This window comes from Cherax quadricarinatus, unplaced genomic scaffold (assembly GCF_038502225.1).
Source record: "Cherax quadricarinatus isolate ZL_2023a unplaced genomic scaffold, ASM3850222v1 Contig392, whole genome shotgun sequence".
Taxonomy (NCBI): domain Eukaryota; kingdom Metazoa; phylum Arthropoda; class Malacostraca; order Decapoda; family Parastacidae; genus Cherax; species Cherax quadricarinatus.
Window position 1 is genome coordinate 58,440 of NW_027195418.1, and position 26,681 is coordinate 85,120.

The 26,681-nt window shown below is 39.4% G+C and overlaps 1 protein-coding gene across 1 annotated transcript in view; it reads left to right on the top strand.

Moving 5' to 3' along the window:
- LOC138851352 (uncharacterized) overlaps nucleotides 1-22,583 on the top strand; it is a 73,642-nt gene extending 51,059 nt beyond the window's left edge. The window contains exons 3-4 of the mRNA XM_070080394.1: nucleotides 12,274-12,441; nucleotides 21,748-22,583. Coding sequence (XP_069936495.1) covers nucleotides 12,274-12,441; nucleotides 21,748-22,137 — 558 coding nt within the window. The 3' untranslated portion in view covers nucleotides 22,138-22,583. The remainder of the gene's footprint in view (nucleotides 1-12,273; nucleotides 12,442-21,747) is intronic.
- The last annotated feature ends 4,098 nt before the right edge of the window (nucleotides 22,584-26,681 follow it).

Below are 26,681 nucleotides of genomic sequence, written 5' to 3' on the forward strand. Positions count from 1 at the left end.
GCTGTTTCACTTATCTGTGGGTCTGGTATGTGCTGTTTCAGTTGTCTGCAGATCTGGTATGTGCTGTTTCACTTATCTGCAGGTCCGGTATGTGCTGTTTCACTTATCTGCGGGTCCGGTATGCGCTGTTTCACTTATCTGCGGGTCCGGTATGAGCTGTTTCAGTTATCTGCGGGTCCGGTATGCGCTGTTTCACTTATCTGCGGGTCCGGTATCTGGTGTTTCACATATCTGCGGGTCCGGTATGTGGTGTTCCACTTATCTGCGGGTCCGGTATGTGCTGTTTCACTTACCTGCGGGTCCGGCATGTGCTGTTTCAGTTATCTGCGGGTCCGGTATGTGCTGTTTCACTTACCTGCGGGTCCGGTATGCGCTGTTTCAGTTATCTTCGGGTCCGGTATGTGCTGTTTCAGTTATCTGCGGGGTCGGTATGTGCTGTTTCACTTACCTGCGGGTCCGGTATGCGCAGTTTCAGTTATCTGCGGGTCCGGTATGCGCTGTTTCACTTACCTGCGGGTCCGGTATGCGCTGTTTCAGTTATCTGCGGGTCCGGCATGTGCTGTTTAAGTTATCTGCAGATCGGTATGTGCTGTTTCACTTACCTGTGGGTCCGGTATGCGCTGTTTCAGTTATCTGCGGGTCCGGTATGTGCTGTTACACTTATCTCCAGGTCCGGTATGCGCTGTTTCACATATCTCCAGGTCCAGTATGCGCTGTTTCAGTTATCTTCGGGTCTGCTATTAGCTGTTTCACTTAACTGCGGGTCGGGTATGCGCTGTATCAGTTATCTGCGGGTCCGATATGCACTGTTTCAGCTATATGCGGGTCCGCTATGCGCTGTTTCAGTTATCTGCGGGTCCAGTATGTGCTGTTTCACTTACCTGTGGGTCCGGTATGTGCTGTTTCAGTTATATGAGGGTCCGGTATGCGCTGTTTCACTTACCTGCGGGTCCTGTATGTGCTGTTTCAGTGATTTGTAGGTCCGGTACGGCTGTTTCAGTTAACTCCGGATCCGGTATGAGCTGTTTCAGTTATCTGCGGGTCGGTATGTGTTGTTTCAGTTATCTGTGGGTCCTGTATGTGCTGTTTCAGTTATCTGCGAGTCCGGTAAGTGCTGTTTCAGTTATCTGAGGATCCGGTATGTGCTGTTTCAGTTATCTGCGGGTTTGGTATGTGCTGTTTTAGTTATCTGTGGGTTTGGTATGTGCTGTTTCAGTTATCTGCGGGTCTGGTATGTGCTGTTTCAGTTATCTGCGGGTCCGGTATTTGTTGTTTCAGTTATCTGCGCGTCGGTATGTGCTGTTTCAGTTATCTGCGGGTCCGGCATGTGCTGTTTCAGTTATCTGCGGATCCGGTATGTGTTGTTTCAGTTATCTGCGCGTCGGTATGTGCTGTTTCAGTTATCTGTGGGTCCGGTATGTGCTGTTTCAGTTATCTGCGGATCCGGTATGTGTTGTTTCAGTTATCTGCGCGTCGGTATGTGCTGTTTCAGTTATCTGCAGGTCCGGTATGTGCTGTTTCAGTTATCTGATGATCCGGTATGTGTTGTTTCAGTTATCTGCGCGTCGGTATGTGCTGTTTCAGTTATCTGCAGGTCCGGTATGTGCTGTTTCAGTTATCTGCGGATCCGGTATGTATTATTTCAGTTATCTGCGCGTCGGTATGTGCTGTTTCAGTTATCTGCGGGTCCGGTATGTGCTGTTTCAGTTATCTGCGGATCCGGTATGTGTTGTTTCAGTTATCTGCGCGTCGGTATGCGCTGTTTCAGTTATCTGTGGGTCCGGTATGTGCTGTTTCAGTTATCTGCGGATCCGGTATGTGGTGTTTCAGTTATCTGCGAGTCGGTATGTGCTGCTTCAGTTATCTGCGGGTCCGGTATGTGCTGTTTCAGTTATCTGCATATCCGGTATGTGTTGTTTCAGTTATCTGCGCGTCGGTATGTGCTGTTTCAGTTATCTGTGGGTCCGGTATGCGCTGTTTCAGTTATCTGCGGATCCGGTATGTGTTGTTTCAGTTATCTGCGCGTCGGTATGTGCTGTTTCAGTTATCTGCGGGTCCGGTATGTGCTGTTTCAGTTATCTGCAGATCCTGTATGTGGTGTTTCAGTTATCTGCGCGTCGGTATGTGCTGTTTCAGTTATCTGCGGGTCCGGTATGCGCTGTAGACGACTCTTACAAGGAAGCAGTTGACTTGTTCAAAGTCACTTATGGTAATACAGAACAAAATAGGTTGGATCTAGTGAATATCATTGTTAATTTAAAATCTCCAGATCACACTTACAAAGGTTTACAACAGTTTAGAGTTAAACTGGAGAGCACTCTCAAAACTTTAAGTAATAAATATAATCTGAAGGAATCAGACTGGTTATTGAGTGCCATGGTACAGGATAAATTAAGCTGTAAAACACTTGAATGGCTCTCGAACAAACATCACAAGGGTTATTTTGGTCTGGAGGAAATAAGACTAGGTCTACAAGAATTAATTGTTCAGTTGCAGACCAGCCAACCAACTCATTTTAAAGATGCAACAGATAATAACTCTGAGGTATCTGTCAAGTTTCACAAGGCGAAAAATTATCCCAATGTTAATAATAAAAATTTAAGAAATAAGTTGCAGGAGATAAATATTAGCAACACTGTAATTTACTCTGATAATGAGGTATCCTTACAATGGATTCGTAATGGAAACAGTAAAATTGTGTACGTACAAAACAGAGTCGCTGAAATTAATCAGATGCAAGAGAAGTATAATAGTTTGGGTCAGCATATGTTAACATTTAATCATATACCTGGTGAGGAGAATCCAGCTGATTTCTTGTCTCGAGGTTTACCTTATGCTAAATTTGTAAATGCTGTATTATGGTTTAAAGGACCTAGCTGGTTGGTAAATAAAGTTAATTGGCCTGTACAAAAGGCATATATTGCTCCTGTTGAAATTACTGTGACCACCGCTCCAATAGTTTGTCCTCCCTTAGCCATTGATATAAATAGGTATTCTTCTTTACCCAAACTAATCAATGTAACTAAGTTGGTGTTTAAATTTCTAAACAAGATGAATATTTCATATAAGTTTTCACATCCTCTTGAATATTGGATAAAGAGGGTACAGGAGGAAATCTATGGAAATGAGATTAAATTAATGATGGAAACAAAAATTGTGAAAGGTTCCATAATAGAGAAATTGGGGCTGTATTCTGAGAATAATGTAATTAGGTGCAAAGGTAGGTTACAAAATGCTGAATTGGGTGATTATGCTAAACACCCTATCTTACTGCCCAAAACTCATCATCTAACAAATTTAATTGTTCTAAATGCCCATAAAAATGTAATGCATGGTGGGGTACAAGATACCTTAAATTGTATTAGGGAAACTTTCTGGATTCCACAAGGATGGCAAAGTGTAAAAAGGTTGATTAAATCTTGTGTAATATGTCGCCGTGTGGATGCCAGATCCTATATGTACCCAGGTCCTCCACCATTGTCAAAGGAGCGTGTACAATTAGTGAAACCATTTGATGTAACAGGTGATGACTATAGTGGTCCAATCATTTTAACAGGTACTTCAGATGGTGTTCCACTGAAAGTGTAAGTATGCTTGTTCACTTGTACTGCTACTAGGGCAGTTCATTTAGAAGTGGCTCAGAACTTGTCTGCAGAACAGTTTATACAGCTGTTTCGAAAATTTGCAGCTATGAGATCCTGTCCGAGATTGATGATTTCGGATAATGCCACTAATTTTGTAGCGGGTGCTCAACACTTTAGAATTAAATAATAGTAACGATGTTCAATCTCTGTTAACTCAGCGAGGGTGTACCTGGAAATTTATTACTCCTAGAGCCCCTTGGCAGGGGGGCTGTATGAAAGACTGATAGGCACAGTGAAGAAGTGTCTCCGTAAAGTACTACACAGAAAGAGAATTAATTTGGAGGAATTCCTTGCAGTGTTGGTGTAGGCAGAGAATCGGATAAATAACCAGCCTCTCTCGTACATGAGTGATACACCTGATGCACCTAATATGTGGAAGGAAATTGGAAGCTGCCCCTGTCTATAGAGATAATCCTGAAGAAAGTGATGAAGATTACAATGATGCGGCAGTGTTGTGTGATAAATTTAAAATGTTAAATAAGGTAATTGTTCATTGGTCTAATGTGTGGCGTAAGGAATATCTTCTTACACTACGTGAACACTTTTATGGTGCGACAGAGGCAGTAAATCGACAGAACATTCAACCAGGGGGCATTGTGTTAATTGATACTGAACAACATCGAACATTGTGGCCTCTGGGCAAGGTATTGACATTGTACCCAGACGCACAAGGTGTTGTCCGGAATGTCAGAGTGTTGTGTCGTGGCCCGGAAAGTTTACGCACGATTAATAAATTAATTCCCTTGGAATTAAGTGGAATTCAATCAAATGTAAATGAAAATTTAAGGGAAAGTGACGCGAGCGATATTGAAGATAGTGTTGACCAAGCAATGCAAGAAGATGAAATTGTAGTAAGGCCTACTAGGAGAACAGCCACTCAAGCCAGAACCGGCTGGAATCGCCTCCAAGAGGAAGGAACAATTTGAGTCGTTTAGCAACAAACTCCGCTCGACTGCAGTGTGGAAAATACTGTATATTTCCCGAAAATACAGTGTATTTTGTATGTAAATTGATGAAATATATTGTATTTAATAAAAATTAATTTGTAAATAAAAAAAAAGAACCAGGGAGAGTGTTAGTGTTGCTTGGGGAGGAGGCTGTTGTTTTTGAACTGGACAAGAGAAACGTTAGGAAAAATAGGAAGAATTTTCGTCCCTCTAGAGGTTAAATTGTGTTTAAAACCTCTTAAATAGGAGCAGAAATTGTTGGATTTGCAGTCCTGCAGAATGTGAGAATTAGACAAGTGGACAGGACTCCGTAATTAAATGGGAACAGGATAAATTTACACCAAGTGAAGTCTATGTTGAAATTCTGGCCAGTATTTTCTTCATATTTTAAGCAGGGGTTTGTGTATGGCACACCAAGTAATCTCCAGACAAATTGGTGAGTGTTATTATTATAAATTCTCCTTCAGTGTATACCTGGAGTTTACCTGGAGAGAGTTCTGGGGGTCAACGCCCCCACGGCCGGTCTGTGACCAGGCCTCCTGGTGGATCAGAGCCTGATCAACCAGGCTGCTACTGCTGGCTGCACGCAATCCAACGTATGAGCCACAGCCCAGGTGGTCAGGTACCGACTTTAGGTGCTTATCCAGTGCCAGCTTGAAGACAGCCAGGGGTCTGTTGGTAATCCCCCTTATGTATGCTGGGAGGCAGATGAACAGTCTTGGGCCCTTGACACTTATTGTATTGTCTCTTAACATGCTAGTGACACGATGGAAATAAATGGTATAAAATACCGACACAATGGAAATATAAACACAAATGCAGTATAATGTGATCCTTTATTGACAACGTTTCACCCACACAGTGGGCTTTTTCAAGTCACACACGGAGCTACCTGGGGTTGGAAGGTACGAGAGTATTTATAGTCATGTTGAGGTCAGGTGGAGAATGCTGCAGCTGATGATCTACCGGGTGGGGTTATAGAGTCTTGGGTAGCTTGGCAGGGGTATTGGACAAGCTTTGAGTAGACCTTCTGCAGTGTTCTATGTTCTTATGTGGGATAGCGATGAAGAAGTTTCTTGGCGAGTGGTTCAGCTATGTTATAGAAGCCATTGTTCTGGTTGAAATTGTTGGTTGTAGAGATGAGCGATGATTCCAGGATTCTTCTGTATTGAGTGTTGTCTTCTGTGGCTATAAGTCTTGAGTTTCTGTAGTTAACTAAATGGTTGTGTGAATTGCGATGTTGTACACAGGCATTCCTTGTATCGTCAGTCCTGCTTGCATATTGGTGTTCTGAAATACGTGTTTGGAGGTCTCTTGATGTTTTGCCCACATATAATTTGTTGCAGTCATTACAAGGGATTATGTATACCCCTGCAGAGGATGGAGGCTTGTCCTGTCTACTACTGGTGATGTCCTTGATGGTCGTGGTTGTGGAGGTAGATACTTGGAATGATGTTTTGGCAAAGATGTTGGAAACATGTTTGGCAATGGAGTTGGTTGGGAGGACTATGTATCTCTTCTCGGCAGTGTCTTCTCTGGGTGTGTTGAAGATGTTTAATGCCCGCCGTCTGCAGTCTCTGATGAAGTGATGAGGATAGTGGAGTTTAGAAAATACTTGTTCAATTATAGTGCATTCTTCCTCAAGGAACTCATTGCTGCAGATTCTGAGTGCACGTAGGAAGAAGCCTATAATTACACCACGTTTGGTTTTGGTGTCGTGGTGAGAGTAGAAGTGGAGAAGATCGTTTTGGTTGGTGGGTTTTCGATAGACTTTAAAACGAAGTTCGTTGTCAGCTTTGCAGAGCAGAACATCAAGGAAAGGAAGAGTGTTGTCGACTTCTTCTTCAAGAGACCTCCAAACACGTATTTCAGAACACCAATATGCAAGCAGGACTGACGATACAAGGAATGCCTGTGTACAACATCGCAATTCACACAACCATTTAGTTAACTACAGAAACTCAAGACTTATAGCCACAGAAGACAACACTCAATACAGAAGAATCCTGGAATCATTGCTCATCTCTACAACCAACAATTTCAACCAGAACAATGGCTTCTATAACATAGCTGAACCACTCGCCAAGAAACTTCTTCATCGCTATCCCACATAAGAACATTGAACACTGCAGAAGGTCTACTCAAAACTTGTCCAATACCCCTGCCAAGCTACCCAAGACTCTATAACCCCACCCGGTAGATCATCAGCTGCAGCATTCTCCACCTGACCTCAACATGACTATAAATACTCTCGTACCTTCCAACCCCAGGTAGATCCGTGTGTGACTTGAAAAAGCCCACTGTGTGGGTGAAACGTTGTCAATAAAGGATCACATTATACTGCATTTGTGTTTATATTTCCATGCTAGTGACACCCCTACTTTTCATTGGGGGGATGTTGCATCGTCTGCAGAGTCTTTAGCTTTCGCTGTGAGTGATTTTCGTGTGCAAGTTCGGTACTAGTCCCTCTAGGATTTTCCATGTATCTCTCCCGCCTGCGTTCCAGGGAGTATAGGTTCAGGAACTTCAAGTGCTCCAAGTAATTGAGGTGTTTTATCTCCGTTATGCGCGCTGTGAAGGTTCTCTGTACATTTTCTAGGTCAGCAATTTCATCTGCCTTGAAAGGTGCTGTTAGTGTGCAGCAATATTCCAGCCTAGATAGAACAAGCGACCTGAGTGTCATCATGGGCTTGGCATCCCTAGTTTTAAAGGTTCTCATTATCCATCCTGTCATTTTTCTAGCAGATGCGATTTATACAATGTTATGGTCCTTGAAGGTGAGATCCTCCTACATGATCACTCCCAGGTCTTTGACATTAGTTTTTCGCTCTATTTTGTGGAAGGAATTTGTTTTGTACTCTGATGAAGTTTTAATTTCCTCATGTTTACCATATCGGAGTAATTGAAATTTCTCATCGTTGAACTTCATATTGTCTTCATTTATTAAATTTAACATACAGTCCACATATTTATGTTAATGTTTTAAATTAGACACATGTGCAACTCTTGGGTATCTGTACTGAGGAAATGTTTCGCCACACAGTGGCTTCATCAGTGCATACAAAGGAGGAACGTGAAGAACAGGAGGAGAATGAGGTAATCAGTCCCTCAACCTTGAGTCGATGTGGTCAGTCCATCAATCTTGAATAGAATAAAGCATACATGCGGAGAAGTAGCATATATACCGTAGAAAGGAGAGGTGCATCAGTCGTAGGTGGTGTCACGTGCGTCCAGTGTGGAAGTAGGTCATGCCCAAGGGTTAGGCAAGCAAAGAATTCCCAAGTATTAAGATCCCAAGTAGGTGTCTGCATTGGCAGTCACCTACTTTCCATACTCCGAAGCTGAAGGGGGTGGAGCTGCCAGCCACAGGGAGGCCCAGAAGATCTGCAAATATGAAAGCCTTCCCCTTGTTATAACTTCATCACAATAGGGTCGGAGAACCTTGGAACATGGGGCAAGTGTGCTCTAAAGTTACTCAAAGAGTTGAGTGAAAAGCTCTTCATAGAAACCAAGGACCACAGGGCGACCAGCTTCCTCTTTCAGAGACTCAGTGTTGTGATCCAGAGAGGAAATGCCTGAAGCATTTTGGGCACGCGGCCCACCGCCGGGGAGCTGGACGAAGTATTCAAGATGTAGCTCTGAGTTGTCATCTATGTTGTTTTACTTTCTATTGTATTTTTGTGAATGTATTATTTCTTTAAAAAAAATATTTATCATATATACGGGGAGGTAGGAGAAAATTCCCAAACGCTTCAAGGAGAACCTTGAGATTTCCCTGAAGCAAGTTTATTCTTTTCTCTGAGGATGAGGGTCCTTGTATATATATATATATATATATATATATATATATATATATATATATATATATATATATATATATATATATATATATATATATATATATATATATATATATATATATATATATATATGCAGTGGAACCTCAAAAATTGAACTTTCTTCAGTCCAGAAGACTGTTTGAGTGCCTTTACCGAATGAATTTATTCCCATCAGGAATAATGTAAATTAGATTAGTCCATTTCAGACCCTCAAAAATACATTTATAAAAGCACTTACAAAAATACACTTACGTAATTGGTTGTGTTGGGAACAGTTCGATTTTTGAGGTTCCACTGTATATATATATATATATATATATATATATATATATATATATATATATATATATATATATATATATATATATATATATATATATATATATATATATATATATATATATATATATATATATATATATATATATATATATATATATATATATATATATATATATATATATATATATATATATATATATATATATATATATTTTATTATTATTTTTATTATTATCACACTGGCCGATTCCCACCAAGGCAGGGTGGCCCGAAAAAGAAAAACTTTCACCATCATTCACTCCATCACTGTCTTGCCAGAAGGGTGCTTTACACTACAGTTTTTAAACTGCAACATTAACACCCCTCCTTCAGAGTGCAGGCACTGTACTTCCCATCTCCAGGACTCAAGTCCGGCCTGCCGGTTTCCCTGAACCCCTTCATAAATGTTACTTTGCTCACACTCCAACAGCACGTCAAGTATTAAAAACCATTTGTCTCCATTCACTCCTATCAAACACGCTCACGCATACCTGCTGGAAGTCCAAGCCCCTCGCACACAAAACCTCCTTTACCCCCTCTCTCCAACCTTTCCTAGGCCGACCCCTACCCCGCCTTCCTTCCACTACAGACTGATACACTCTTGAAGTCATTCTGTTTCGCTCCATTCTCTCTACATGTCCGAACCACCTCAACAACCCTTCCTCAGCCCTCTGGACAACAGTTTTGGTAATCCCGCACCTCCTCCTAACTTCCAAACTACGAATTCTCTGCATTATATTCACACCACACATTGCCCTCAGACATGACATCTCCACTGCCTCCAGCCTTCTCCTCGCTGCAACATTCATCACCCATGCGTCACACCCATATAAGAGCGTTGGTAAAACTATACTCTCATACATTCCCCTCTTTGCCTCCAAGGACAAAGTTCTTTGTCTCCACAGACTCCTAAGTGCACCACTCACTCTTTTCCCCTCATCAATTCTATGATTCACCTCATCTTTCATAGACCCATCCGCTGACAAGTCCACTCCCAAATATCTGAATACATTCACCTCCTCCATATATATATATATATATATATATATATATATATATATATATATATATATATATATATATATATATATATATATATATATATATATATATACATAAGATACATCTACATATTTTCTTCATTTTCTTATTACTTCTTGTTCTTTTTCTATTCCTTTAATCTCCATTAGGAAGAGGGAAAGAATCTTTCCTCCATATTCCATGCATTTCGTATGAGGTGGTTAAAATACCAGGAGCAATGGGCTAGTAACCTTTTCTCCTGTAGAGAATACTATAAGAAGTGAAAAAAAAATTATAAAATTTGAATGTTTAAATGCGTATGGATGTAGCGCAGATGATAAGAAACAGATGATTGCTGATGTTATGAATGAAAAGAAGTTGGATGTCCTGGCCCTAAGCGAAACAAAGTTGAAGGGGGTAGGGGAGTTTCAGTGGGGGGAAATATATGGGATTAAGTCAGGTGTAGCTGAGAGAGTTAGAGTTAGGGAAGAGATAGCAGTAATGTTGAAGGACCAGTTATGGAAGGAGAAGAGGGGAATATAAATGTGTAAATTCAAGGATTATGTTGGAGGCAAAACGTGGGTCAAAATAAGTGTGTTTGCACCTGAAGAAGAGAAGAGTGTAGAGGAGAGAGACAGATTTTGGGAGATGTTAAGCGAGTGTTTAAGATCTTTTGAACCAAGTGAGAGAGTAATTGTAGTTGGTCCGGTGGCCTGGTGGCCTGGTGGCCTGGTAGGTGGCCCGGTGGCCTGGTAGGTGGCCCGGTGGCCTGGTGGCTAAAGCTCCTGCTTCACACACGGAGGGTCCGGGTTCGATTCCCGGCGGGTGGAAGCATTTCGACGCGTTTCCTTACACATGTTGTCCTGTTCACCTAGCAGCAAATAGGTACCTGGGTGTTAGTCAAATGGTGTGGGTCGTATCCTGGGGGACAAAATTGAGGACCCCAATGGAAATAAATTATACAGTCCTCGATGACGCATTGACTTTGTTGGGTTATCCTGGGTGGCTAACCCTCAGGGGTTAAAAATCCGAACGAAATCTTATTTTATCTTATGTTAGGGGACCTAAATGCTAAAGTAGGAGAAACATTTAGAGAGGGTGTGGTAGGTAAGTTTGAGGTGGCATGAGTAAATGATAATGGGTCCCTTTGATTGAACTTTGTATAGAAATGGTTTAGTTATAGATTATACAAGATATGATGTAGGGCGTAATGACAGTAGTTTGTTGGACTATGTATTGGTAGATAAAAGACTGTTGAGTAGACTTCAGGATGTACATGTTTATAGAGGAACCACAGATACATCAGACCACTGTTTTGGTGTAGCTACACTGAGAGTAAAAGGTAGATGGGATACAAGGAGAATAGAAGCAGCAAGTAACAGAGAGGTGAAGGTTTATAAACTGAAGGATGAAGCAGTTAGAGTAAGAAATAAACAACTATCGGAGGATAAATGGGATAGTGAGAGTATAAGCGATGGTGACGAAGCTGTATTGGGTAGATTTAAGAATGTAGTGTTAGAGTGTTCAGCAGAAGTTTGTGGTTACAGGAAAATGGGTGCAGCAGGGAAGAAGAGCGACTGATGGAATGATGATGTAAAGAGAGTAGTAAGAGAGAAAAAGTAAGCATATGAGAGGATTTTACAATGTAGAAGTGATGCAAGGAGGGAGTATATGGAGAGAAAAGGAGAGGTGAAGAGAGTGGTGTACTAGCCTCAACGAGTATTTTATATTACTCTAACCACTATCCAGTGGTATTGATCAATAACAACACTGCGACTAGTCAAGGACTCGATCCCATGTTGTTTTGGGCTGCCTCATGGTGAGCGAAAACCACATGATGATCTAACCCACAGGACCATCAAATCCAACAAGAATCAGGCACTCAGCACCGTATGTCCTCGGATCACGGTAAAGCGTCTAGCTCTGCTGAGTGCGTGATTCTTGAAGGATTTGGTGGTCCTGTGGGTTAGAGCGTCATGTGGTTCTCGCTCACCATGAGGCTGGCCAAAACAGCATGGGTTTGAATTCTTGGCTAGTCACAGTATTGTTACTGATCAATACCACATCGGCCGTCTCCCATCAAGGCAGGGTGGAGCTAAAAAGAAAAATTTTCATCATCATTCACTCCACCACTGTCTTGCCAGAGGTATGCTTACACTACAGTTATAAAACTGTAACATTAACGCCCCTCCATAATAGTGCAGACACTGTACTTCCCATCTCCAGGACTCAAGTCCGGCCTGCCGGTTTTCTAGAATGCCTTCATAAATGTTACTTTGTTCACACTCCAACAGCACATCAATTCTGAAAAACCATTTGTCTCAAATTGCTCCTTTCTAACTATATTCTATATTCTATGTGATCTTTATATATAGAGAGAATACATTAACAAAAATACAGTGGGAAGTAGAACATGTTTGTAGGGAAATGCTAAACAGGAATGGGTTCCACAGCTATTGCATATGTAAAATGCTTATTAATGGAAACCGTTGTCTCCAACAGATGTCATCTACCTGGATGTTGGTGAGATGTGCGGTGATGTTTGTCAAGCTGATTAGTCTTATTTACTTCTTCATTATGGATCGAGCCTTTTATCAACTGGTGGGCATTGTTGATGAGCTGCTGAGATCCTTCGTTCTCTGTTACCTAGCAGATGACCTCCTACACAAGGTGAGGGAGTGGGTCACCGAGCAGATGACCTCCTACACAAGGTGAGGGAGTGGGTCACCGAGCAGATGACCTCCTACACAAGGTGAGGGAGTGGGTTACCTAAAAGATGATATATACACAAGGTGAGGGAATAGGTTACCTAGCAGATGATCTACACAAGGTGACGGAGAGGGTCACCTAGCAGATGATCTCCCACACAAGCTGACGGAGAGGGTCACCTAGCAGATGATCTCCCACACAAGGTGCAGGAGAGGGTCACCTAGCAGATGATCTTTCACACAAGGTGACGGAGATGGTCACCTAGCAGATGATCTCCCACACAAGCTGACGGAGAGGGTCACCTAGCAGATGATCTCCCACACAAGGTGAAAAAGGAAATTTATAATGAAAAACCTGTCTTGTATGTTGGTTATAATGTGAAAATCACCACTGAATTTCCTCTGTATATTGTCGCCACAAAACAGATGAACCTCAGTCTTCTTTATCATAAAATATTCAACAAAAATGTACCAGAAGATGAAAAGTGAAAGACCAAACCACTGTGAAAACAACTCAAGTAACTGGGTAATTAGGTGTAACTATTTTGTGTTTTTAATATTTATAAGTACAACGAGTGACACTTGGTACAATGTAACATTAACAAGTGTAATAATAAATTAATAACTCGTGATCCAAAGAATACAACGTTGTGAAATAGTTTGAAGCCAATCAGAAATGATATTATCTGGTAATTGACCTGATTACAATGATTCCAGTTTTTTAATTATTTCGGTAAAATTTTAAACCTGAAGCTGCGCCGGACTTAATATATGGGTGATTATTTTCTTTGCAGAATTTATCGTCAATAATCAGAAAAAAAAACATTATTTACTGAATAATAAATAATACTTTTTTCAATAAAATTGTGAGACTGGGACTTATTTCACCTTATGGTACCGTGAGCCATCTTTTCAATAAATCACATGAGTGGTGAAAATTTGAAGCCGATCAGATAAGTCATTCTCCAGTTATTGCCAGGATTCCAAAAATTTAATTTATCATTTAACTACATCAACAAAGTTGGCTGAAGACGAACAAGACTTAATGGCTACCATCCTGGTCCCAAGATGTATCACACATTAATTAATGAAGCCATTCATAAGAGGGAAACTGAAAGTTATTTAATTTGAAGACGTAAATACACACTTCACACTGACAAATAACATTGTCAAATATGCTTCTATTCATTTGAATTTCACTCTCCATCGTATTCATGTCTTTTGACAACTTTTGTAAATGTATGAGGGTTCATTACTGAGGATTTTGTAATTTATCCGAGATATTCCAGGATGCTGGGAATCAGTACAATAACTCTGGTAATATAGTACGTGAATATGTCAATTGTTCCAAGAATCTTGGCTTCGTTACATTCTCACACGTGTTATAAATTTGAAGACGATTGGATAATGCATTCTCGAGTTATGACCGAAGTAATATCGAAAAGTTGGATTAAAAAGGGTAAAAAAAAGGAATTCAGGCAACCAATTTTAAGTTACCCATCAAGAATACATTATGTGAGGGAAAAGTTCAATAGATAGGAGTAGCGATGGTGTATATAGTAACAATAGTTTCATTGCCGGCTACTTGTTAAGGTAGGTTAAGTCCAGCTCCCGCTATTCCCCCCCCCCCTCCCCTATTTCCCCCTCCCTGAAAGTGATAGTTTGCTTGCCGGCTACTTGTTAAGGTAAGGTAAGTCAAGCTCCCGCTATTCCCGCCTTTTTTCCCCCACCCCGAAAGTGATAGTTTGCTTGCCGGCTGCTTGTTAAGGTAGGGTCAGTCTAGCTCCCGCTATATCTTCCCCTCCTCCTTCCCCCCCCAAAGGTGACGTGTGGGGCTCTGGTCCAAACAGTAATCACTAGACACAAATCTCCCAGCACTACTGTAAGTACATGCCTGCCTTGTATTTTAGTGGATTTATTGGTTGAAAGCTTCACTTTTGACCAATAATAAAAAAAGTCCTTTCAGTCTTGCTCTAATTTGAATGTTGTAATAATCACCACATCTTTTAGGTATTGTACTTATCATGAAGAGTGATTTCTTAAGCAGTGGGTAACCTGTCTATCTTTCCAGCTTGAATGACAGAGAGGGTCACCTGCCAATCAATGAGTAGAATTGAAGGAGATGGACTATCGTCCTGAGACTTCCCCTTTTTGGATTTAATTACCTGTGCACCTGTATGAAATTGCAGGACGTAACCCCTCATCATTGCAGTGGTAAAGAACCTGCTTTCCTGTCATCGGGATAGAATACTCAAGGTTATACTGTGAAGAACTAGCCAGTGGGTTGTAACCAACACTTGCGACCCCCCCCCCATCATCAGTGACGGCTACGATTTCAACAACACGTAGTGTCACCAACACCAGACACCCAAGTTTTATAGATATATATTAGCGTTGAATTCAGATATCATTTATATTTTTTCATTTTTCATTTTCTTTAATGTAGGATCAATATTTCATATTTAAGTGTTTTATATTTTATATTTTCTAAATAATAAAGTGTTTATGTTTGTCAGTTTTTATTCTTTTTCTATATATTAATTTTCCTGAGGAGGAGCCAGCCTTAGTAATACTGACTGAAGTTGTTACAGGGCTGAGTAAGCCTTCACAAGTGGCGACCTTGCCAGGATCAACTCTACTGAATCAAGATTCAATTCCATCTCGAATCTACCCTTGGAACTTCAACGCTGCATACCACAGACAGTTACCACCAGCCATGAGTAATCATTCTCTATGGTAGGCCTACTGTACAGGTATTTAAAAGATTTGGTGATTGTTATAGTCTCAATTTATTGTAAGTCAAGTCTAGGCAGGAATACTAGTTAATTCTGCCATCTATTTTTGTGTGAGCTTGAAACACTTTGGAGGATTAGACTCTAGGGACCCGAGATTTTCCAGTGACAATTTGTTTCATTGAGCTCTTTATTTTATCAAGGGAACTGTCGTAGGACACTCTTGATTTGTTCATGAGAAGATTGGATGGTCAATGACCCCATTCTACTTACTGTTTGCTCGGAGCCGGCATAGAACACTTCGTTTTAATTAATACATATTGTTTAATTGAAGTAGGGATCGACCCGTCTGGTTTATTTACAGTTTGAGCGGAGCAGGAATTGAACCCTCCGTTTTCTTTAATACCCGTTTCATTTCCCCTGATAGTTTAAGTTATTCTTGCAAGTATGGAGGAATACCAGTTTTGGATGAACGCTGGAAGTAAGTTAGGAATAACAGGGAAAAATTTAGAATCTTTCATTAGTGCTAATATCCAGGAAAGACTAGAAAGAGAGAGAATTGAGAGAGAAGAAAGACAGAAAGAGAAAGAGAAGAAGAAAAGGAGAGAGAGAGAATCGAAAGAGAAGAGAAAAAGGAGAGAGAGAGAATTGAGAGAGAAATCCAAGAAAGACGATTAGAAAGAGAAAGAGAAGACAAAAAGGAGCGTGATAGACTTGATCGTGAAGAAAGAGCTAGAGAACGTGAGGAACAGGCTAAAATACGTGAGGAACAGGCTAAAATAAGAGATCTTGAGGAAAGAGCAAAGGATAGAGAAGTTGAGGAAAAAGCTAGAGAACGTGAGGAAAAAGCTAGAGAACGTGAGGAAAAAGCTAGAGAACTTGAGAAAAGGATCGCGAGCTCGAAAAAGCTAGAGAACTTGAGAAAAGGATCGCGAGCTCGAAAAAGCTCGCCTTGAATTAGAGAATAAAAAGTTAACTCTTACACAACAACAATTAGAGGAAAGCGTAATTGAACATCATGCAGCTAGTGCACATATTCCAACACCTAATTTACCTCCCTTCACAGAGGGGGAAGACATAACTTCATACATTATCAGGTTTGAAAATACCGCTACCCTCTGTGAATGGCCTGCTGACACCTGGGCTACCAGGTTAGGAATATTATTTTCTGGTACTGCTTTGAATATCTATGCAACTTTGTTACAGGATATTATATGTAATTATAACCTAATGAAGAAGGCAATCCTTAAAGCATATCAAAAAACCACTAATTCTTACAGGAAAGATTTAAGGTATGCCACCTTACTGCCTGGCCAGAACTTTCAGCAGTTACAGGTAACACTCTTTCGTTTGTTCGACTTTTGGATAGAGAGTTCAGGAATTGATCACAGTTATGAATCTCTTAGAGACTTCATGGTTGCTGACCAGTTCCTGACAGCTCTTCCTCACCAGATACGAACATTCATTAGAGAACATAACCTGATTAAAGCTGAGGAAGTTGCTGAGGCTGCTGACCTGTATGCTGAGGCTCACAATTCCTATAAAGGCCTAAAGGGGTCGAACCCTAAGGGCAAGGGTTCATCAGACCTTAAGAAATCAAAGCCTCTAGTGGAAAGTAGAATGACTTCTTTTATTCCTGTTTGTCATTTTTGTGGTGTTAAGGGGCATAAACGTCCAGGTTGTCCTTCTAAGAAGGTCCAAAAAGTTGGAAGATATTTTAAAGACTGTAATGACCAAGCACCCTTCTGTTCAGGAACAGTTAATGGACTTAATGTATCTACCATTTTACGAGACACTGGATGCACATGTATAGTCATTTCTGATAAGCTGTTCCCTAATCTTAAAGAAACTCATTCCTCTTCTATACTTTCAGACTACTTGGGCCGTACGGACACTTTTCCTACCATCCGTTGTTACATTAGGTCTAAATGGTTCACAGGTTGGTCTGAAGCCGTACTAGCTCCCATCACTTCTTGTTCCGTACTAATAAGTAATGTAAAAGGTGCCATTCCTCCTTCTGAGATTGACCTTTCATCACCAAAGGTGGACATAAGCTTTTCAGATCTTCTTCCTGTAGAATCAGAGAAGCCCCTCGAAAGTTCAGGTGAGACAATGTCTCGTGAGATTCATGTGGGATTAAAAGCCAGTGATGCTACTCTCGAAAGCGAGGTAGTAGGATCACCAGTTCACTTGTTAGATGAAAGTGAAGATATTACCTCCGATACCATAAATGTCTTGACTAGGGCTCAGACCAAAGCCAAGGTATCTCCTACTCTCCATCCTTTGATTTTCCCTGACTTTAAGCCTTTAGATATATCGAAGGACTCCTTTGTCAATTTACAACGTAATTGCCCTTCTCTTCAGAATTGCCTTAATGCCGCTAAACAAAATCAAGTTATCCAAAGGAAAAACTTTTCATATAAATTTGAATATATAAAAGGTATCTTGTACAAATCAGTATTCGAAATAAATTCAGATGAGATAGACTATTCCATCTTAGTTGTTCCAAGTCAATGCAAAGAGACTGTTCTTAAAATGGCTCATGACCTGCCAGTGGCCGGACATTTCTCGCATCGTAAAACCTTAAATAAAATTAGGGAAACCTATTTTTGGCCAAAAATGTCCTCAGATGTCACTACCTATTGTAGATCGTGTAAAGTTTGCCAACTGTCATCCTCCCGAGGTACCAGGCGAGTACCTATGGTCAAAATGCCAGTCTTTACGGTACTTTTCGAAAGAGTAGACATTGACATCGTTGGTCCTTTATCTCCACTTTCATCTTGGGGACATAGATATATATTAACATTAGTTGATTATGGTTCGAGTTTCCCTGAAGCCATACCCTTAAAGACCATAACCACTACAGAGGTGGCTGAAGCCCTTTTGTCCATCTTCTCCAGAGTGGGCATCCCTAGAGAAATTTTGTCTGACCGTGGGACACAATTTACATCTGACTTAATGCAACATCTATACCAACTTCTGAGAGTGAAGCCTCTCTTCACCACACCCTATCATCCCAGCTGTAATGGGAGGATTGAGCGCCAGAATTCGATTCTCAAGTCCATTTTAAGGAAACTTTGCTCCCTTAAACCTAAGGAGTGGCATCGTTACCTACCCTGTGCTTTGTTTGCCATGAGGGAAGTTCCCAGTGACTCTTTGGGGTTTTCACCTTTTGAACTTCTCTATGGTAGACAGGCCAGAGGCCCATTGTCCATCCTTCATGACTTATGGACTAATGAGGAGGTGAGTGCTGAGGTTCAGTCTTCTTACCAGTTTCTCCTTGACCTTAGATCCAAACAAGAGGAGACCTCTGACATAGTTTCGAAAAACCTAAGCTTGTCAATGGACCAGTACAAAACCTATTTTGATTCCAAAAGTCAGAGGAGAAGCTTTAAAGTAGGAGATGAAGTTCTGGTACTTTTGCCTATCAAGTCAAATAAATTATTAGTAGCATGGAAAGGTCCATATAAAGTATTAAAAATTTGTGTGAAAGTTGACTACCTCATAGAAGTCAAGGGAAACCTAAGCTTTATCATATCAATATCCTTAAGAAATATTACCGAAGAAATTCGGTTAACTGCCTTAATAACTTTGACTTAGTTTTTCCACACGAACTTGATAAGACAACTGAAGAATGTAAGGTGTGTGTAATTGACACCTCTAACTTAGACTATGATGAAGAACTACATGACTTGGTGACTCTTGACCACTTGAGCGCAACCAACATTAATATTAATGAATCTTTGGATGACCATAAGAGACATGAACTACTTCAATGTGTGAGTAACTTTTCAGACATCTTTACTGATATTCCAGGTGTTACCTCCACGGTAGTCCATAAGATTGACTTAGCGACAGACAATCCTATCAAACGAAATTATATCCAGTTCCAGTTCACCTTAGGGATGCATTTGACCGAGAGGCAGACAAATTATTAAAACTAAAGATCATTGAACCTTCAGTATCTTCATATTGTTCACCAGTAGTCATGGTTAAGAAGGAGGATAATTCATATAGACTTGCTATTGACTTCAGAGGCCTTAATGCTGTAACTCGGTGGGATGCTGAGCCTATGCCCTTAATAGATAGCGATCTACACAAATTTTATGACTCTTCCTTCTTTTCAGAGATTGATATTGCGCAGGCATATCATCAAGTAATGCTAGATCCTTCTTCTAAGCAGTACACCGCTTTTCCTATGCACCAAGGACTGATGCAATATTGAACTATGCCCTTCGGTTTGGTAACTGCCTGTGCTACCTACGTGAGACTGATGAGAAAGGTCTTGGGTAATATGCCAAATGTTTCAGTTTATTTTGATAACATTTACGTAATGACATCCACGTGGGGAAAACATATCCAAACATTAACATCAGTTTTGCGTAGGTTACACTCACATGGCCTCACTGCCAAGCAGAAGAAATGCTTCCTTGGGTATAACAAGATTAGATATCTTGGACTGATACTTTCTAATAACTCTCTGCAGCCTCTCCCCAGTAAGATCAAAGCTTTATTAGAATTTAAATTCCCCAAAACCAAGAAGCTCATGCGTAGCTTTCTTGGTTCTGTAAATTTTTATGCACGGTTTATCCCGAACCTTACTGATCTTACAGGCATCTTATCCGACTTCCTTAAAAAGTCTATGAAGGAACCTCTTGAACTTTCCGACGTAGCTCGGGAAAAGTTTAATGAGATTAAAAATATCTTCTCGAAAGACCCTATACTTAAGATTCCAGATATTAATAAAACATTTTGTTTAAGAACTGATGCCTCCAATACTGGCTTAGGTGCAGTGTTACTACAATACCATGATGGTACTCCCTTCCCTGTATGCTTCCTAAGCCGGAAACACCTTCCCTCAGAAACGAGATACTCCACCATAGAAAAAGAATGATTGGCCCTTGTGTGAGGTATCTCCAAACTTAAATTTTATTTGCTGGGAAAAGAATTCATTTTAGAAACGGACCACAAACGTTTGATATACCTAGAAACTTTTAAGGGAACCAACAGTCTCCTCTTGAGGTGGACATTTGGCACTCCAGGCTTCTAAGTTCCATATTGTGTATATCAATGGTTCATCCAATTATTTCTCTGACTGGTTAAGTCGTGGCAGTCAGTAGAAGATTTGTTGCCTTACGCGACTTCCACATGTTAGAACTTTTTCCTCGCCTATTCTTCTTATACTCCTTGACTATAAGTCTTGGTATGGGGGAGTGTGAGGGAAAAGTTCAATAGATAGGAGTAGCGATGGAGTATATAGTAACAATAGTTTCATTGCATGCTACTTGTTAAGGTAGGGTAAGTCTAGCTCCCGCTATTCCCCCCCTCCCCTTTTTCCCCCTCCCCGAAAGTGATAGTTTGCTTGCCGGCTACTTGTTAAGGTAAGGTAAGTCTAGCTCCTGCTATTGCCGCCTTTTTTCCCCCACCCCGAAAGTGATAGTTTGATTGCCGGTTGCTTGTTAAGGTAAGGTCAGTCTAGCTCCCGCTATCCCTTCCCCTCCGTCTTCCCCCCACCCCCCGAAAGGTGACGTGTGGGGCTCCGGTCCAAACAGTAATCACTAGACTCACAGCTCCCAGTACTACTGTAAGTACATGCCTGCCTTATATTCTAGTGGATTTATTGGTTGAAAGCTTCACTTTTGACCAATAATAAACTTAGTCCTTTCGGTCTTTCTCTAAGTTGACCGTTGTAATAATCACCACATCTTTTAGGTATTGTACTTATCATGAAGAGTGATTTCTTAAGCAGTGGGTAACCTGTCTATCTTTCCAGCTTGAATGACAGAGAGGGTCACCTGCCAATCAACGAGTAGAATTGAAGGAGATGGACTATCGTCCTGAGACTTCCCCTTTTTGGATTTAATTACCTGTGCACCTGTATGAAATTGCAGGATGTAACCCCTCATCATTGCAGTGGTAAAGAACCTGCTTTCCTGTCATCGGGATAGAATACTCAAGGCTATACTGTGAAGAACTAGCCAGTGGGTTGTAACCAACACCTGCGACGCCTCCCCCCCCCCCATCATCAGCAACGGCTACGATTTCAACAACACGCAGTGTCGCCAACACCAGACACCCAAGTTTTATAGATATATATTAGCGTTGAATTCAGATATCATTTATATTTTTCATTTTTCATTTTCTTTAATGTAGGATCAATATTTCATATTTAAGTGTTTTATATTTTATATTTTCTAAATAATAAAGTGTTTACGTTTGTCAGTTTTTATTCTTTTTCTATACATTAATTTTCCTGAGGTGGAGCCAGCCTTAGTAATACTGACTGAAGTTGTTACAGGGCTGAGTAAGCCTTCTCACCTTATAAATAACATATACGATGGGACATAGACAAACATTAAATAAATTAATTATTTTTTCAATCTTTATTCATCACTCACTTCTTGAGGAATACGGGAAAATTTGATTTGATGTAGAGATAAGGAAGGTAGCTGCAATTTTCTGGGTAAAGAACTCTTATAGCATTATGATACCCTTCTTGTAGTGATCCCAGCTCATTATGTTGTTCCTCTCCTTAGCACAAGATGTTGGAGGATGTTGTGTGGAAACTTCACATGGACTGTAAAATGAGACAAGAGGATCATAACACTAGACAAGAGGATCACAGGATGAGACAAGATTATCACAACACTAGGCAAGAGGATCACAGGATGAGACAAGATTATCACAACACTAGTCAAGAAGATCAAAACATGAGACAAGAGGATCACAGCACGAGACAAGAGTATCACAACCGTCTGTTATTCCTGGCTATTCGTCTTGGTTCTTGTCCTGCAGTCATCTTCGTGGGCAGTATAACAGTACTGGGAAATAACATTCTTCTCTGCTTCATCAACCAAGCCTTAACCTACATCGCCATTATCTACCAATACCGACCCATGAATCAGACACAGATCACAGATTTCTGAAGACCCTTAAGCCATGTTTTCATAAAATTTACACATGATCACACTACTTTAATTTTTACTGCACCTTATCAAGCTTTCTTTCTATAGATTTCCGTTCATATACTTCAATATTCAAATGTTGAAATATTCTCCAGTTCTTCTAAATATTGTAAGATTAAAAAATAAATTCTTTAGATAATTCTCTGCATTGAGAATTATACTGTTTCTTCACTGATGTTTCCTGATACATTCTTCATCCATATTACTGACTCTTCTACTAAATTTCTGACCACTTCTACAAATTCCTGACCACCTCTACAAATTTCTGACCACCTCTACAAATTTCTGACCACCTCTACAAATTTCTGACCACTTCTACAAATTTCTGACCACTTCTACAAATTTCTGACCACTTCTACAAATTTCTGACCACCTCTACAAATTTCTGACCACCTCTACAAATTTCTGACAACCTCTACAAATTTCTGACCACTTCTACAAATTTCTGACCACCTCTACAAATTTCTGACCACTTCTACAAATTTCTGACCACCTCTACAAATTTCTGACCACCTCTACAAATTTCTGACCACCTCTACAAATTTCTGACCACCTCTACAAATTTCTGACCACCTCTACAAATTTCTGACCACCTCAACAAATTCTTGACCACCTCTACAAATTCCTGACCACTTCTACAAATTTCTGATCATCTACACAAATTTCTGAATAGTAATAAATGTAACGCAAAAAAAAAAAAACAGAATATGGAACCCTTTTCCAGGTACACTCCAGGTATATAACAAATCAATGTATTTTGTAACAAGTCAATGTATTATGTAACAAATCAATGTGTTTTGTGATCTCTTACATTATCAAGGACCTGAGATGCGTAGCACAAATTTGAAAATTTTATTGATAATAAAGGGATTTTAATGAGAATTACCCTAAGTAATATTCATATTAAAATCAATAATAGTTTTTATAAAGTTTGATTCAATTATATTTCTCAAAACCATAGAAATATTTGATACAACTTTCTTGTTCCCTTGAAAATCAATTATGAGGTTAAAATCTCTCACATGAATAAATAGAGCATTAGAGTTTTGTCCAGATCTATTAATATATTTATGTTGTTGTGATCTAGCTCATGGCTCTTTTTCCCTTTTGGAAGTAGTAAATTTTACTTCTTGTACAGTCTTTTGCAGACCCAGCTGTCAGTATATTTTACAGACCCAGCTATCAGCATATTTTCCAGACCCAGCTGTCAGCATATTTTGCAGACCCAGCTGTCAGCATATTTTGCACACCCAGCTATCAGCATATTTTCCAGACCCAGCTATCAGCATATTTTGCAGACCCAGCTGTCAGCATATTTTGCAGACCCAGTTCTCAGCATATTTTGCAGACCCAGCTCTCAGCATATTTTGCAGACCCAGCTATCAGCATGTTTTGCAGACCCAGCTATCAGCATATTTTGCAGACCCAGCTATCAGCATGTTTTACAGACCCAGCTGTCAGCATATTTTGCAGGCCCAGCTATCAGCATATTTTGCAGACCCAGCTGTCAGTATATTTTGCAGATCCAGCTGTGAGCATATTTTACAGACCCAGCTATCAGCATATTTTGCAGACCCAGTTGTCAGCATATTTTGCAGACCTAGCTGTCAGCATATTTTGCAGTCCCAGCTGTCAACATATTTTGCAGGCCCAGCTGTCAGCATATTTTGCAGTCCCAGCTGTCAACATATTTTGCAGGCCCAGCTGTCAGCATATTTTGCAGTCCCAGCTGTCAACATATTTTGCAGGCCCAGCTGTCAGCATATTTTGCAGTCCCAGCTGTCAACATATTTTGCAGGCCCAGCTGTCAGCATATTTTGCAGTCCCAGCTGTCAACATATTTTGCAGGCCCAGCTGTCAGCATATTTTGCAGTCCCAGCTGTCAACATATTTTGCAGGCCCAGCTGTCAGCATATTTTGCAGTCCCAGCTGTCAACATATTTTGCAGGCCCAGCTGTCAGCATATTTTGCAGGCCCAGCTGTCAACATATTTTGCAGGCCCAGCTGTCAGCATATTTTGCAGTCCCAGCTGTCAATATATTTTGCAGGCCCAGCTGTCAGCATATTTTGCAGGCCCAGCTGTCAGCATATTTTGCAGTCCCAGCTGTCAACATATTTTGCAGGCCCAGCTGTCAGCATATTTTGCAGTCCCAGCTGTCAACATATTTTGCAGGCCCAGCTGTCAGCATATTTTGCAGGCCCAGCTGTCTGCATATTTTGCAGGCCCAGCTGTCAACATATTTTGCAGGCCCAGGTATTAGCATATTTTGGGGAATATTTAATCAGATATTTTTAATACGTCAAGATTTTCAATGTAATTTTGATTACAAAATTCTTAAGTAGAGAAGGTATATCGAGAAAGTTTTCATGGTGAGGGAGAATCAACATTTTCTTATTTGAATACGAGATATATATATATATATATATATATATATATATATATATATATATATATATATATATATATATATATATATATATATATATATATATATATATATATATAACTGGTCAATTAGCAAGAAATCATTTAAAACTAAGTTCTTTCTGAAATTTTCTCTTATACGTTTAAAGATATATTTTTTTCATTAATGCTAATGTAAAAATTTAAAAAGTTTTGATGTTACTTCCTTGTTTACGAAAGTTCCTGTTGATGATTTATTAAGTTTCTTATCTGAAGAACTCGTTAACTATGATTTACCATTGCCAGTTCCTACTATCATTAAACTTATTAAACTTTGCATTGTTGATGCAAAATTTGTATTTAATGATAAGTTTTACACTCAGAAGTTTGGTATGGCAATGGGAAATTCTCTTTCACCTGTTCTTAGTAACCTATACATGGAATATTTTGAAACAAGGTTGCTTAACACAATCCTCCCTAAAAGAGCTAAATGGTTCAGATATGTTGATGATATTTTGTGTCTTATGCCCAAAAATATAGATATACACCATTTCCTTGGAAAATTAAATAGCTTAGCCCATTCTATAAACTTTACTGTTGAGTTTGAAGAAAATAACTCATTGCCTTTTCTAGATGTTTTAATTATTAAGAGTAATAATGAATTCAAATTTAAAATTTACAGAAAACCTACAAATAACTGTTCCTATGTCCACTATTATTCTTCCCATCAAGATAGAGTTAAACTCTCTGTTTTCTCATCAATGTTTTTGAGAGCTTTACGAATTTGTAGTCCAGAGTTCATAGAAGAGGAAATATCCAAAATTTATGAAATAGCTAATGATTTGAAATACCCATGAAAAGTAATTGATAAATCTTTTAAAATTGCTAGAAATACTTTTTACAATCCAAAAAGGGACAGCCAGCCTTATTCAACTAAAAATATGTTGGTTCTCCCTCACCATGAAAAGTTGGTTGATATGTCTTCTCTTCTTAAGACTTTTAATATTAAAGTTGTATTTAAAAATCTTGATACAGTAAAAAAACTTTTGATAAAGAATTCCCCCCAAAATGCTGATGGATGTGTCTATAAGATTCCTTGTAAAATTTGCGAGGAAGTTTATTACGGTCAAACTGGTAAAAATCTCGAACTAAGATTAAAACAACATAAATACAGCATTAGAACTGGACAAGATTCCAATGCTCTATTTATTCATGTAAGAGATTTTAACCATCCAATTGATTTTCAAAAAGTTGAGAAAGTTGTATCAAGCAAGTCCATGGTCGACAGGAATATAATTGAATCTTGTTTCATAAAAAGCAGTTTTGACAATAATATGAATATTTCCTTTGGTTTATATAAATTAGATTCATTTATAATTAATAGAATTTGGGAAGAATTTAATAATACATTGGACAAATAATAAATTTAAAAATTCTTATTTCTTGGGTAGAATAGTTTGTTTCTTGGGTTGTGTGAAGGACCTGTCTAGTAGGGCCAGCGGGCCTGCTGCAGTGTTCCCTTTCTCATGTGTCGCGCGTCAGTTGTTGCTTTGTTGTGGGATATGATAGTGAGGTGTGGGCTCATAATGTGAGTAGTCACGAAAGCGCTTAGAATTTCTCTACTCTTTCACAGTGGTTGTTTTGCATGTATATATATATATATATAGATATATATATATATATATATATATATATATATATATATATATATATAGATATATAGATATATATATATATATATATAGATATATAGATATATATATATATATATAGATATATATATATATATATATATATATATATATATATATATATATATATATATATATATATATATATATATATATATATATATTTCAACAAGTCGGCCGTCTCCCACCGAGGCAGGGTGACCCAAAAAAGAAAGAAAATCCCCAAAAAGAAAATACTTTCATCATCATTCAACACTTTCACCACACTCGCACATTATCACTGTTTTTGTAGAGGTGCTCAGAATACTACAGTCTAGAAGCATACACATATAAAGATACACAACATATCCCTCCAAACTGCCAATATCCCAAAACCCTCCTTTAAAGTGCAGGCATTGTACTTCCCATTT